General features: G+C 36.8%; 2 protein-coding genes across 2 annotated transcripts; one reads left to right on the top strand and one right to left on the bottom strand.

Moving 5' to 3' along the window:
- The first annotated feature begins 2,125 nt into the window (after nt 1-2,125).
- dlx2a (distal-less homeobox 2a) lies at nt 2,126-4,625 on the top strand. The gene is made up of 3 exons (XM_027164677.2): nt 2,126-2,636; nt 2,817-3,001; nt 3,466-4,625. Exons 1-3 carry the CDS (start codon nt 2,318-2,320, stop codon nt 3,793-3,795), a joined length of 834 nt encoding a protein of 277 aa, XP_027020478.2. The 5' UTR covers nt 2,126-2,317; the 3' UTR covers nt 3,796-4,625.
- Nucleotides 4,626-10,151: 5,526 nt separating this feature from the next.
- dlx1a (distal-less homeobox 1a) lies at nt 10,152-12,846 on the bottom strand. Its single transcript, XM_027164714.2, has 3 exons — nt 11,966-12,846; nt 11,484-11,683; nt 10,152-10,981 (listed from the first exon to the last, which is right to left on the bottom strand). Exons 1-3 carry the CDS (start codon nt 12,276-12,278, stop codon nt 10,730-10,732), a joined length of 765 nt encoding a protein of 254 aa, XP_027020515.1. The 5' UTR covers nt 12,279-12,846; the 3' UTR covers nt 10,152-10,729.
- Between the last annotated feature and the right edge of the window lie 2,221 nt (nt 12,847-15,067).

The following is a 15,067-nucleotide window of genomic DNA, read 5'->3' as shown; positions in this document are numbered from 1 at the left end:
AACACCTTAACCATTAGGCTACCATGATTCCCATATTCCCACATCCCTAGATTAAGTCTTAGATTGTGTGCCTGTGAATGAAACGTTACTACAGAAACAGTGCATTCTAATATAAATTTGTGACATTATAATGTAACTATTGTCAGAGCAGCTGCTCTAGAAAATTAATCACGACCTGCTTACCAATCAGTTTTGAGAACTCAACAGCTATGTAGTATAATAGCTCAAAACATATAGTAATTGCAATTTATTCAACGGTTTGTGACCCGTTCTGATGTCTCTGTGGGTTTATCAACATATCCGCTTGATGAACATGAAGCATCCTGTGTTATAGGAGTTGACCATGGAGTTATGACCATATAATGCATGTGCTGCAGCGTCCCCTTTCGGTTTGCTATATTCATTGCGTGTGACAATTTAACGCAGTAATCCCGCTGTACACCACAGGGGAAGCTAATGTGTCATTTTGATTACTACTTGCAGTAACTTGTAGCTCTTTTCCCCCCATTCTTGAACAATTTTAATTTGCTAAATCCAATAGAAAACAATAACTTTATACACGCATACACGCATAAATATTTCCTGTCATATATTGTAAATATGCTTAAGCAGGCTCGATATAAAAGAACGATTTTTTATTAAAAAAAATAAAAAACATTAAAATATCTAAAACAATGAAAACAAGCTTTTAAAAACGAATAGCAGCTTAGTTCTTGCATTAAAACGTGATCCAACTTATTATATATATAATACAGGAAGTATGCATGTGTAACATGATTTTGGAATCTAGAAAATTTATCATACAACATGCAATATAGAGAGAAGGAAAAAACACCTGTTGTATGGAACAAAAACAGAAATTAATTCTGAAGATCTGAACTTTCACAATCATATACATATTTTCTGGACTCTAATAAATCTACCGTTGTATAAAAACATGTCAAATAATAAATAAATAAACAAACAACCAAAAAAGAACAAACAAACAAAAAATACATGAATAAATATATTAATAAATAAATAAATTTAGCTTTCCTAAAAATATGATTTCATTTAGAATGCTTGGTTTTGTTTGTGTGGTTAATGTGTTGTTGGGGTTATTACTTGTGCTGTATTAGGTTAAGAAAAAAAATGCTATATTCTAGCAAATAAACTAATTAAGCTATATACAGCATTATTAGCAAAGTAACTAATATGCTATCATGATATGTACTAAAATGATATATTTTTATACTTATTCGGCTAAAAAACATTGCTTCATCGCCCTTTTGGTCAGCCATTAACCTTTTACTCTTAGGGTGTTTATGCCAACAGATGTCGCAACAGGGCGAGAAGATTTGTACTGAGTACTGAGGCATTCTGTAAAATAAAAAGAATGGGTAACCAAAATCTGTGTATAAATTACAGACATTTCGTTTACTTGTCCGGGTGTCATAAACTAAAATCAAGTAAAAACTGGAAATTTCTTATAAGTGGTTACAAATAACTATTTAAAATGAATGTTATTATAGATCATGTAAATTCAAATGTTTTGCATTACGTTTGCTCATCTCATTCATTTGTTTGTTCTTTCTTTTTATTTAATCTTCTAGTCTGCGAATTTACTCTACGTAGGCCACGTATGTATGTATGTATGTATGTATGTATGTATGTATGTATGTATGTATGTATGTATGTATGTATGTATGTATGTATATGTATGTATGCATGCATGCATGTATGTATGTATGTATGTATGTATGTATGTATGTATGTATGTATGTATGTATGTATGTATGTATGTATGTATGCATGTATGTATGCATGTATGTATGCTTACTGTAAAAAAGAAAACTTTGACAAACTTTGATTTTTAAGCGTAAACTTGTTTTCATCAGTTTCGACACAAAATAAGATATAACTAGCAGAAAAGTTGACGCTTATTAAGTCTTTAATCCAATATTTTCCTTGTAGGTAAGATTGCTTATATATGTGAATGCGTGTATGCAAACATTAACACGCTAAATGTTGATTTTTGTGCAGCTCTGTACATCGCTCTGCGTTTTCCATAAGCCTGCCTTCATTGGCTGTTTGTGGCGCGCAGGTTCGGCCTCCCACGTGACGCGCGATAAATGCCGCCCGCTGCACTCCTGAGCTGCAGACAATCACGCTCCTCGGGCAGGGAATGACAGTCTGTTCTCGAAATCTCACAGGAATGACAGCTACTACGAAAACAAATTAGTAACTGATCGTGAATTTTGTTTCTACTTTTTCCCACACGGTTTAGATGAGTGCCTATCCATTATTTGCACGGTTTCATTTTGTTTGAGAATTAACCATGACTGGGGTGTTTGACAGTCTCAGCACAGATATGCACTCCAACCAGATTACCTCGAGCGGTTACCACAGCTTGCACAAGTCACAGGAATCCCCGACTTTACCCGTCTCTACCGCAACGGACAGTAGCTACTACAACGGCCAGCAGCCGGGTCACTGTGCAGGGTCGCCTTATGGCCAGCTCGGTACTTATCCGTACCACAACAACGGCATGAGCAGCGTCCAGTACAACGCCAAGTCTTATGAGTTGGGCTTCAACAGTTCCTTCAGTGCGTACACCACATACGGCTCTAGCGCATCGCCTACTCCTACTGACGCAGGTAAACCGATCTCCACTGTGTGTTCTGATACATCAAGCTACAAATGTAAAACCATGAAAACTAATTACAGCCGTTTTTACTCTAGTGATCAGACTACTCACTTGGCTTTGCATGGAACCTTATTTGTTTACCGCATTAATAGTGCATCTTATAGTCTAAAATGGTCTTATTTCATTCTAGAAAAAGAGGAGAACGAACCTGAAATTCGTATGGTGAACGGAAAGCCAAAGAAGGTGCGCAAGCCGAGAACGATTTACTCGAGTTTCCAGCTCGCCGCGCTGCAGAGGCGCTTCCAGAAGACGCAGTATCTGGCGCTGCCGGAGAGAGCTGAGCTCGCCGCTTCTCTGGGCCTCACACAAACCCAGGTGAGTGTCACTGACAGCGGCAGCATAAGCATCATCACTCAACTGTTATTAGCAAAATGCATTTATATAAACATCTATTATGTTCAATAATATATATATATATATATATATATATATATATATATATATATATATATATATATATTTATATAGAGAGAGAGAGAGAGAGAGAGAGAGAGAGAGAGAGAGAGATTATTATCTATATTCAATTTTACTTTACATATAATTGTATAATACTAAAATTATAATAAATTAATTAATACCAAACTTGTTGATAAAAAGCCTGTTGATACAGAGATATACCGTTAAACAATGCATTGATATACCGTTAAACAATTATTTTTTTACTTTTACCCAAACGCACAACTAAATCATATACTTGTTGTTGTTTTTTTAGCTATGTGTAGTTTATATGCGTTTATTTATTTTGACCAAGCCTCTCTCATCTTGATTTATTATTTCAGGTGAAAATATGGTTTCAAAACCGCCGCTCAAAGTTTAAAAAGTTGTGGAAGAATGGTGAAATCCCGCCCGAGCAACACGTGGCGTCCAGCGAGTCTCCGCCGTGCCATTCGCCTCCTGTTAACAGCGCCTGGGACTTTCCACCAAATCAGAGGATGAACAGTGTGAGCTCGGCTTTAGCTCCGAGCAGCGGCTCTCCCAGCACCACGGCGCCTTCCTTCCTCACCAACTACTCCTGGTACTCATCCACGAACTCAGGCGCGCACCTCCAAGCAAACGCGCTGGCACCGCACCACCACAACACAGCCGTCAGCGCTGGGACGATATTTTGACAACAACGAAAATGACTTTTAAAAAAGACTGGAGAATTACTTTTGCGGGGAAATAGACAAAGAGAAGAAAAGCGAGAGCTTGGGGTGACTTATAAGCCTCGTTTTCTGAGAACTGCCGCGACCGATTATATTGGACAGAGATGTAAGCCTGCCATTTTCCTTGCTGCGTGTAATACTGTTTTTTTTCTTTCAGTTTTTTCATTATACACAATTTCGTCATCAGGCAGATGCGGAAGAATAAAAGACAATGCAATTATTTTTGTATTTATTTATTTTGTTTTTGGAGGCGGAAAATGAAAGGATAACATAATGCATTGTTAATGAACCACTAAGATCCAAAGCTATGCTCTAAAAGGCTATTCAGGCCGGAGTGAACTTTATAGCAGGATGTGTTGACGTCAGATTATGTAGCACAATTTCAAGCTGTATCGTGCCTTCAGAAAATGACCTCACTTTCGTTTGTCCACCATGATGTATTTTAAATGTGCCCATCGTTGTCACAGATTTTTTTATTTGCTCTCTAAGTTGTACATAAGGTTAGTAGGAGAAACACTCTCTGTACTTGTATGTTTCACCGCGTCCTTCTGAGATGTTGCCATCATTATAGGCTTGTAGGTATAAAGTAGGGTTTTCGTTTTTGTTGGATATATTAATGGAAAACGTTATCGTTAAAACTCAGAAGCTACTGATTTTCCCCCACTCAAAATTCACATGTAACACGTTTCTCGGAAATAGCCTACTTTTGTTTAATTTATTTTTATGTCTTATGCTGAATGAACAGTTCTGCCATTCAATGAAATTCGTATTTAAATAAAAATGTTTCATGTGAATCTTACGTTCTTTTGCGATTTCATCTCAAGCACTTGGAGATTGAAGAGAAAGCTGTTTGTTCCTCTGTGAAAGCTTTTTGCTATAGGGCTTGTAGCGCACTACTGAAATGTTTCAGATGTTTTCCCCTCTCTCCGGCCACGCCTCCTCCCGCTGCTCTGGCGCCAGACAAGCCTCTCAGCCTGTAATAAGTCTGGCTGAAGGCGTGATGCTTGTAAACGTTTCAGACAAAACTCACAAATTCACCTTTTGTCCCCCAACATGACAGGTATGACTACACAGCCTACATAATGTAAAATATGAAAACGTAGATTTAGTGCTGACAGGAGGACTAGTGAGATGGAGATGAGGTGGAGATCATGATATGGGTTTAGCAAAAGAGAAGGTTTCAAGGCTCAGCATAAAACTGGCCTCCACCTAAACTAAAATGAAAACACTGCGCTCAATCTTAATGTAAGATGCACACACTCACACAACATGCATACACACAGGTTGTAGCCTACTAAAGAGTAACAGCAAGAGCATAAAAATGTTTTCTGTGACATTAAAGCGCGTGCGTAATTTTATGTACAGTGTAGAGTATAACTGTTTAACGGGTTTACATTGATCAAAACATCACATGGGTACTGATTAGCTATATTTGGTGAGGTATAAAATACTGGCCCAAAGAAATAAAGAATATAGTGTAAGCAAATAGGGAGAGCACTACATTTTTTTTCTCTCTACATGATCTTTCAGATGAATGATCAAAGCAGAAGACAATGCAATCAGGAGGTACTTTGTCAGAGATGGTCGCATTACATATGTTATATGTCGCCTCGGGGCTTGGAAGTGCAAGAGCTCTCTGCAACCTTCTGATGTGCACACTAGGAAACTCACAAAAGAAATTAGCCAGAAAGTTTACCCAATATGTCCAGCTTTACAAATAAAAAAGAAGCCAATTTAAGTGGGGCTTGTATCAGTATAGACAAAAAAATGTCTTCATGTTTTCAAAGGGAGTAATAACGTGACATCATGCTCACAGTCACTCGTTTAAAACTATGAAGCGTGGATTTGAAGAGTTTGAGACGTTTGACCATCGGGACACTGCTAACACCCATTATTACGTTACGTTAGACTACAGTGCGCCTCTTGTACCTTTCACAGGCCACGACGAGAAATTGAAATAGATGATTAGCGAAGTAAAATCAAGATGTTTTAAAACTCACACAAAGAGGGGGAAATGACACTGTATTACAAATGAAAACAAATGTGGGTTATAGAGACATATTAGTGCTGCGCGTGTTCTGCATGCCGCCCTCTCTCCCTAAAAGATTAGTGTTGATGCGGTGTTAGACACTTCCGGAATCCTGGAGACAACTTGAAAAATGCCATACCCCTTCCCTAATTTATACTCTGATCTGTAATTTCATCCACAATTGCTCCAGTTTGAGCATTCTGGCTCTCCGATCCGAAAGCCTGCAATTACTGTATAATTCTTCGCAATTTTAGATGTCCTAATATGGACTGTAATTTTTGCGCAAGACAATTTCCAGCTATTTCATGCATCAGCATTGTCAAAGTTGCATGTACATAATAAATGGGAATATCAATGCATAGTTTTTAGCATAACATCTTGACTCGGCTATAATTATATCCGTTTGGAGCCTACGCAAAATTAGCCTGAATTGCGTGGTAACTGCTGCTTTAAATTTTTAAAAATTACTCATAATTTTCCCAAAGATTACCAAGATCTCGAGTGCACAATGTCATCAGCGTAATGAGGAGTAAACATTTATGCTAATAATCTGCAATTTTTCCCCCAACAGCTATAAAGAGGGAAAATAAAGCTGGAAATTTTCAGTCTTGTTCTGTGTGCGGCTGCTAAAGCTCTGAGCCCTGCGACGAGGCTCTTGCAGGGACCTAAAGCGTTCAGCCAGCGTAGTGACCACTGGATACTTAACACTGACACATATATGAATTTACGCCTGATCTGCACACTCATTTATCTTACAAAAGGTAAGAATAAAGCTTATCAATTCCTAACGCTTGTTGTCAGTTAATTTTTCTTTATTTCTTTTTTTTCACCTTTCCCAACAAGGACATAATATAGAACAAGGTAATTTTTCAATAATATACTACATATTCAAATACAGATTCAAGAAAAAAAAATAAAGACTGAATCAGCTTTGAGATTTAATGAACAAATAAAAACACCTGGATTAAATATTAATTAGAAATAATTGAGTTTGTCTTTGCATTATCTTAAAAATTACATTCAACAAATCAATTGAAGTGGGAAAAAAACTTTGTTTGATCTTAATTGGTCTAAATTTATTTACGGTTTCTCGGGGTTTTTATTACAAAACTATGCGAATACAGATATTTAAAAAAGAAAAGTTACTTTACTATAACAAAGACGTACTATATTTTTCTTATGCTAGAAAAATAACGCAACTTTATTCTCTGTTTAATTTTTTAAGCTAGCCTTTCTGTCATTTGTAGGACAAAATAAGGCAGCCCTTGTTCCATAATTTCACTACAGCCTTAATTATTCCAACATTGTGCTATTGCTAATTTTGTGCGCTCTTCCTATTGACAATCCCTCGGTATACACCTGCAAGCAATTTGCCAGGCTTACTTATAAGCGAGCCGCTGCGAGGGGGGCTGTGGTGCACCTAAGTCGCTCTTTTTTTATCGCACAGCAAATTTTCTTTCAGTGCGCTATCTCCTTTGTTAACAAAAGATTCCACGTGCGAAAAAAATTGCTCATAATTATCCTGTAGATGGGAAACTGCATTAGAATAAATAAGGGCGCAATGACTGTAATTATGTCTGGTTTGATGGGCTCGGCTCGTAATCAAGAGGAGAATATAGTGAAATAACGCTGACCCTCTCCGCTCCACAGCTGCATACCCCAGCCCCGTGGTTATAAAAAAGAGAGAGAGAGACACAGAGAGAGAGAGAGAGAGAGAGAGAGAGAGAGAGAGAGAGAGAGAGAGAGAGAGAGAGAGAGAATTAATATATTTACCTTTAATATATTTTATTAGGTTCTTGTCTGGATTTATGATTTAGATTTTATATAGTCATTAGTGCAATTTTGTTACACATTGTGTGTCTCATTAATCAGTGAATAAATGACAATGTATTAATGTTGGCTTAATGGCGTATTTTATATGCGTGCACTTTCGATTAAACATTTATTTTTAAAATGTTACATTTTATTCTCAATATCATATTAGTCACTACTTATTAATGAGGTTTAACATTAGGAAAAACGTGGGATCACTTATTACTACTATTAAAACCTACTATTCTTTTTCTTCTTCTTCTTCTTCTTAATAATAATAATAATAATAATAATAATAATAATAATAATAATAATACAAAATAAGCACAAGACAATTATAAATACAATACAGTAGTAAATAAATACAATAATAAAGACATTTCTAAAGTTCTATTTTTAACAGTACATAACAGTACATTATTATTATTATTATTATTATTTGCTAAACATGATCAGATGTTAATAATAATAATAATAATAATAATAATAATAATAATAATAATAATAATAATAATAATAATAATAATAATAGCAACTGGAAAAGCGTGATTAAGTGCTGTATTAATGACGTTAGTGCCGTTGTTGGGGTCTTAGCTTCTGATTTTATTTTATTTTTGACACTTAATACCTGATATAGCAGGGACCCTAACAGTCTTTCATATATATATATATATATATATATATATATATATATATATATATATATATATATATATATATATATATATATATATATATATATATATATATATCCATCCATAAAAGAGTTATAGTATGTAAATATTTATAGGTAACTCATATCCTGTGTAATTTAGTCTCCTGAAGCTAGAGCCTGTATCAACTGCTCTTGACCACTATGGTTGGTCAGGTGTGATACACTGTGTCCTTTTCTGTTGAAGTTATAAAGGGAGAGGCCATTTTTGCAGGCCCCACATGAAGAAAGTCCAAATTAGTCATAATTATTAGTGCTCTTTATAGCGGGTGCAGACACACACACACACACACACACACACACACACACACACACACACACACACACACACACACACACACACACACACACACACACACACAATCGTGACCTGTAAAGTCCGAATGCCGGATCAAATCGTGACATAAAATGATATAAACATGTGATCTAACAAGACAGTTTACATAAGTTTTATATTCTGATCCTATTCTTTTCTATATATCTTTAAACAAATATATTTATTTTAATTGATCCGTTTTCTAAAAGACTTTACCATTTACCAAATTGTACACAAATTGTATACAAATCACATATCTATAGTCAATAAAAAAAAACACTGCTGAACCCTAAACGATTAAATTGTCTTAGGTGTGATTCGGATTTTTCTAGTAAAAAGCGCAGTTAAACTATTCGCCACAACCAAGTGGTATTTCGGGCCTGTCCGTGCACCCCTCCATCAACCCCTCCATCAACCCCCACCGGCCCTCACCGGCCCCCACCAGCGTCACCATCCCCCTGCTCTTTTCTGAAGGCACCTGTCTCGCGCTCAATTATTCACTTAACACATACGCGTGCTATTCACCCGCGCCCGAGGTTTGTTCCAGCGGCACAAGAGCGGAAAGGAGCTTATAGCGGCTAAACGAAAGAGAAAAGGAACAAGCACCCTTATTGTACAAGGATTTACTGTGTTATAGAAACCAACACGGGATTAATCGGAGATTCCGTTTGAAATGAAATGTCTAGGAAAAGAGATGAAATCATAGCTGAAATAATGCGACTAATGAAGACGTAGACATGTAAGACTAAAACATGTATATATGTATATATAAAATATATACACATATATAAAATAGTCCATTTAGATATACACATGGGTGCTTTGACTTGAACTGCTTCAATGACGACATTGTAAAATATATTTTAAAGTGTGAATTTTACTGTCAGATTTTACACATTGTACACGAATTCATAATACAAACAAAAAAAATAAACAAAACAATAAATTAATTGAACCAATATAAAACTATTTTGCCATATAGAACGCTAAACACATTAATTTGTTAATAAACATACTCGGGTCGAAATCCTTTTCACATCATTAACAGCACAATCTAAAAATGGCTTTATTTTCTGTACATAATCTCTTAACACTTCTGTTGCTTTGTGTCCGCGGGGATGCTCTTAGACCGACAAGCACTCGGCTTAACAAATTCATCTCAAATCAAAGTGAAGTGTTACTCACTTTAGTGCAGCCATATCTTTTAAAGAACATTCATTTTAAATAAACATACAAACGGACATAAACGAAATCTAAATAAGTTACTTTAAATAAACACACAAAGAAGCTCCACACAGCCAAAATGACTTAAATTAGACTATAAAGATTTGTTCTTTGGAATCAGGAAATCCAGGCTCTTCGCATGATTTTACCTTCTACTATTCCAAATGCTCAGAGCCTGGTACAGCACAACCCATTCACCCTTCTCTGTAGAAAATATATTCTATGTAAGATATGGTGTGTGTGTGTGTGTGTGTGTGTGTGTGTGTGTGTGTGTGTGTGTGTGTGTGTGTGTGTGTGTGTGTGTGTGTGTGTGTGTGTGTGTGTGTGGTTATTAACAACTTCTCGGCTGTAAAAAGGCAGATAGTTGCTTTTAAGTAAATCATGCCAAATAAAAGCGTTTGTTCCTTTTTCCTGGCAGAAATGCCATTCAGGGAAAAAAACGATTCATTGTTTTTTGTTACAGCTTTGTATAATGTTTTACACACAGGAAAATGCCAGGTAAAAAGGAAAAACCAGGAAGGAGTAGCTTCATTTGACCCATCATCTCTGGGAAATCCGCTCTGAAAGTAAAGGAGGAAAACTTGTTCCTCCGCCGCAGAAGCTTCTTTTTCAGTGTCTCGGCCTCCGGGCTGTTGTTGCCGGTGTCTCGGTGTGCTTGTGCGGTGTGCTCCGGTGTGATCTCAGTGTATGATCGCAGTCTGTACTGTATGGGCTGAGGGCCGGAGAGCCAGGCGGCAGGGTCGCTTGCTCCCCTCATCCGGGTCCTCCGCGAAGGAAGAGGGGCGGGGTCCGCTAAGCACTGCCTTCACATGAGCTGCGGCTGCTGCATAGAGTCCTGGTGCGTGCTGGGGTACCAAGAAGTGTAGCTCGGGATGTACGAGCTCGGTGTGCCGACGGAGGTTTTAACGCTTGCGGATGAGTTCCATACGGGCGCTACGGTGGGCGAACCGGCGCTCAGTCCGCGGCCATTGGCCAGTGCGCTCGCGTCTATGCTTCCTCCGCCTTGCTTCATCAACTTCTTAAACTTGGACCGTTTGTTCTGAAACCAGATCTTGACCTGTAAAATAAAAGTCGTGTTAGCAAAGAGTCGAAAATGATTATGATTGGATTTTGATTTAAGAAAAAAATCATAAATAACAAGGGACCTGTTGCGTTTTGAGTGCAAATATATAGTCTCCTAGACAAAAATATAGGCTAATATAAGGTTTAGGTTATGTATGGCATCGGTAACATATAACTGAATAATATCAGATGTCTGAACGGACCTTTTCTTTGAATAAATAAATAAATAAATAAACACACACATACAAACAAACTGTAAGTAGGCACAACGAAAAGCACGGAAAGTTGAATAAACCTACAGATGCAAAAGAAAGTCTCCAAATCCATAACGCAAATTGTCCAGATTAGCAGTCATAATAAGGCCTAGTTTTAAATCTAAAATTTGCCTTATTAATTTATCCAAGCTTCACTGTGAAATCCAAATGATTTTGCGCCTAGAATCAGATATGTACAATTGTAAATTCTTAAATAAATAACCATGTAAAACAAGTCTTCACCTGGGTTTGTGTGAGTCCCAGAGACGCGGCCAGTTCTGCTCTCTCCGGCAGCGCCAGATATTGCGTCTGCTGAAATCTGCGGTTCAGCGCTTGCAGCTGGAGACTGGAGTATATAGTCCGAGGTTTGCGTATTTTTTTCCCCTTCCCGTTGAACCGAACTTCTCCTCCTTCCACCACCGTGCTTTTCTCCGTCTCTGGTGCTGCGTGAGGGAATAGAAAAAGGTGCTCATGATTAGAGTTGGAGCCTCACAGAGGCTTGTAGCGCAGCACACATCACTGTGCTAGTTTTAGCTCCAGCCTGCAGTTTAGATATAATTAGCGTTAATTGCATACATTGTTTATAGCATTACGCAATAAATAATTACCAAGCCTAATACCCACACATCTGGGCTACTCCATTCCAGCATTCTCACAGTGAGTCGAAAAACAAAGGCACGATTAAGTTAGAGATGAACGGAGGAAAAAAAAAAAGCATTTCTTACCTGCATCTTCTAACCGCGTCTGCGTTAACGCCGTGCTGTTTTGGTAAGTCTGAACGCTATTGAGATATGGACTTGAAGAATGACTACCGACTGAGTTGACATATGGATAAGCCAGAGATCTGGGGAAAGACGGAGCAGGACTGTACGAGCTGTCGTGCTGAGGATGACCGGCTGAATGTAAACAGTGCATTGAATAATGTCCGTGAGACATAGATGAAGGCGACATTTGTTGACTCGGTGGCCCAAATTCCATGAAAACGCTCTTTCCTGAGACTGGGCTGTTTAGACTCTCTGGTATTGTGGTCATTGTCATGTCTTCAGTGCGAATCTCCCTTCTCCTGCCTTTTTTGTTTTCTTCTATCTCAGTGAAGGATTGATCCCAATTTAAGCTCAACTGATTTTTTCACTTTCCATTCATAAGAAAATGTAGTTTGTCTCTCTGAAAAGTCTAGGTGTGATGCGGCGGATCTACACAAACTCGCTCAAACGTTTGAATCGGGGAATCATGAATATTTATTCAAGATGCTCTCTGATTGGTCCACCCGCTCCAAGAGTGGAGGGGATTGGAGATCTCGGAGTAGGGTCCGAGGAATATGATAACACAAGAAATAAGACAAACCTGAAAGCCAAATGTTCTATGCTAAAAAGGAAATTCAGGGGTGGGTCACTGAGAAATGTTGTTTTTAATCTCTCGTTTATTAAAAGAAATCGCACAAACATTGAAACAAATGACACACACATAATAAAATAGTGGTAATATTCTGTTTCAATAAATATGGTTAACGACCGCATTTCCTCTTTTCTGACAGAAACTAGATTTAATTAACGGGATGTAATCATAATAAGCTACATTTTGAACTAAATAACAAAACAGCCATTAAATTTTCAAATTATTATTGTAAACAGGTAACATTTACGCTTAGGTGTTAATAATAATAATAATAATAATAATAATAATAATAATAATAATAATAATAATAATAATAATAATAATAATAATTATTATTATTATTATTGTTGTTGTTGTTGTTGTTGTTGTTGTTGTTGTTGTTGTTGTTTTTGTTGTCGTTGCTTCTGCTTCTGATGTTGTTCTCATCGAGGTCGTTGTTGTTGCTGCTGCTATAATAATTATTTTTTTATCTTCTGCGTATTATTATTATTATTATTATTATTATTGTTGTTGTTGTTGTTGTTGTTTTTGTTTTTTTTGTTGCTTCTGCTGTTGTTCTCATCGAGGTCGTTGTTGTTGCTGCTGCTATAATTATTATTTTTTATCTTCTGCGTATTAATTTTATTATTATTATTATTGTTATTATTGTTATTATTAATAACAATAATAACAACAACACTAATAATATTAATAATAATAATAATAATAATAATAATAATAATAATAATAATAATAATTTTTATCATCATTATTATTATTCTTTTTTGGTGGTGCTTTTAGCCATTATTATTAACCATTTTGTTAACGTTGCAAAGTAACAATAAAACACTTGTTTCCGAATATACTTTTAACATTGTTTATCAACTGTGAAAGCACTACACAAATATGATTAATAATTAAATGGTCTGTCGCTTTTGTCTGTGCCCTTATTGTTTCAGGGACAGATGTATTACTAGCTTCATTTGATTAAATGCTAGTCTCAAGTGCTGAAGCCACAGCTGAAACCAGCTGAATTTGCATAACACTGTTGTTTAATTTTCATACGCATAATTAGCCATATATTTAACACTTCTACTGGCATGCAGATTCAAATCACTCCGAACCCCTTAGCGACCGTAAACGCACCTGGGCAAATTCTGCATTTCAGTGAAAATATTGCGCCCAAATAATTACAGTTTTTCAGTGCAATTGATAAATGATAAATGAATATTCAAGAGATTAATTTATCTAAAGTTTGAGTATTGCATTCGTATTTGTACAGACATTGCTATTCGCAGCAATGAATACGCTTTGTTTGGTGGTTTAATATAAAGGAACATTATTTCTGAGGTTTTTCCTGCGACCTGCATCACAACCGGCATCATTTTTCACATCAGTGGAAATCTTTTAGCGTTTGGTTTAAATGTGACAGGTTAAATAACTGGGCGCTATTTATATCTGATGGTGGCCTGGGTCATGACCTTAAAACACCAAGACCTCAAGAACACGAACGGATAGGAAAAGTGCAAGAAGCAGTTGGTTTCATTTTAAGTGACTATGAATGGATGAAATGAGTATTTAGCTTCAGTAATAATAGATTCTCTATGAAAACAAACGAATTATGAACGGAAGATTTTTGAGCAATGCAAAATTTTTTTTTAAAAAACATCTAATATACAATAGTGAAAATTAAGGCTTCAAGCACTGTGTATTTTAAACTGACTCATCTCTGCAAAATCCTAAACCCCTACACTGTTTACTTAAAATGTTAATTGTTTTTATTTTCAATAGGCATAGAGCTCGGATTGTAATGTCAAAAATCTAGTTAACCCATAAAGGACATGCATCATTTGGAAAACTTGTAGGAGGTCTGAGTTAGACTTAACTTAACCCACTGGGGATTTTATCATGATGCACTTGACAGGCTTAACGCACACATATCTGCCCATCTGCAGATTTATTCAGGCTACCAAACAAACCTGGCTGAAAAGTTTTCAAACCTGGCAAACTAAAACGAATAAATAGACATAGATATTCAATAATATGGGCAATCAGCTTTAATCCTACCAATGTCTGTTTCTCTTGAATGAGGGATTTAGAGCAGCTTAACCTAAACAGGTGACAAAGAAAGGCGGTATTACCGGTGCGCTCCTTGCCGATGAAAGCGGTTCACAGCTTCACTGTTATTTTTCAGTGTCATTCTCTTGCAGTTGAACTCTCGGGAAACGCTCCCTCCAAATCTTAACCCGATATACAAATTAACTGCAGCAAAATTCCGTTACTTTCCAAATTCCCATCGCGCGAACGGAGCAAGGCAGCGCAGAGCGACGCGCACGCCACGCACACCAGTCCTCTGTACTGACGGTCACATTCAGCAATTTTTGTGTGATATCCCCCCCAAAATCGGCTCAGAAAATTGTCCAATTTAAAGCAATTTGTATTTGAAATTACAT

The sequence above is a fragment of the Tachysurus fulvidraco genome, chromosome 6 (genome assembly GCF_022655615.1).
Source record: "Tachysurus fulvidraco isolate hzauxx_2018 chromosome 6, HZAU_PFXX_2.0, whole genome shotgun sequence".
In the NCBI taxonomy this organism is placed as follows: Eukaryota; Metazoa; Chordata; class Actinopteri; order Siluriformes; family Bagridae; genus Tachysurus; species Tachysurus fulvidraco.
Note: the sequence above shows the minus strand (reverse complement) of the source record. Positions and strands in the feature narration are given on the sequence as shown.

What these genes read in the sequence shown, in the direction of transcription:
- dlx2a (XM_027164677.2), top strand. Translation starts at nt 2,318, where the DNA reads ATGACTGGGGTGTTTGACAGTCTCAGCACAGATATGCACTCCAACCAG. An exon ending in GCCTACTCCTACTGACGCAG is followed by an intron (nt 2,637 to 2,816) that starts GTAAACCGATCT and finishes ATTTCATTCTAG; the next exon opens with AAAAAGAGGAGAACGAACCT. An exon ending in TGGGCCTCACACAAACCCAG is followed by an intron (nt 3,002 to 3,465) that starts GTGAGTGTCACT and finishes TTATTATTTCAG; the next exon opens with GTGAAAATATGGTTTCAAAA.
- dlx1a (XM_027164714.2), bottom strand. Translation starts at nt 12,278, where the DNA reads ATGACAATGACCACAATACCAGAGAGTCTAAACAGCCCAGTCTCAGGA. An exon ending in GACGCGGTTAGAAGATGCAG is followed by an intron (nt 11,684 to 11,965) that starts GTAAGAAATGCT and finishes TCCCTCACGCAG; the next exon opens with CACCAGAGACGGAGAAAAGC. An exon ending in TGGGACTCACACAAACCCAG is followed by an intron (nt 10,982 to 11,483) that starts GTGAAGACTTGT and finishes TTTATTTTACAG; the next exon opens with GTCAAGATCTGGTTTCAGAA.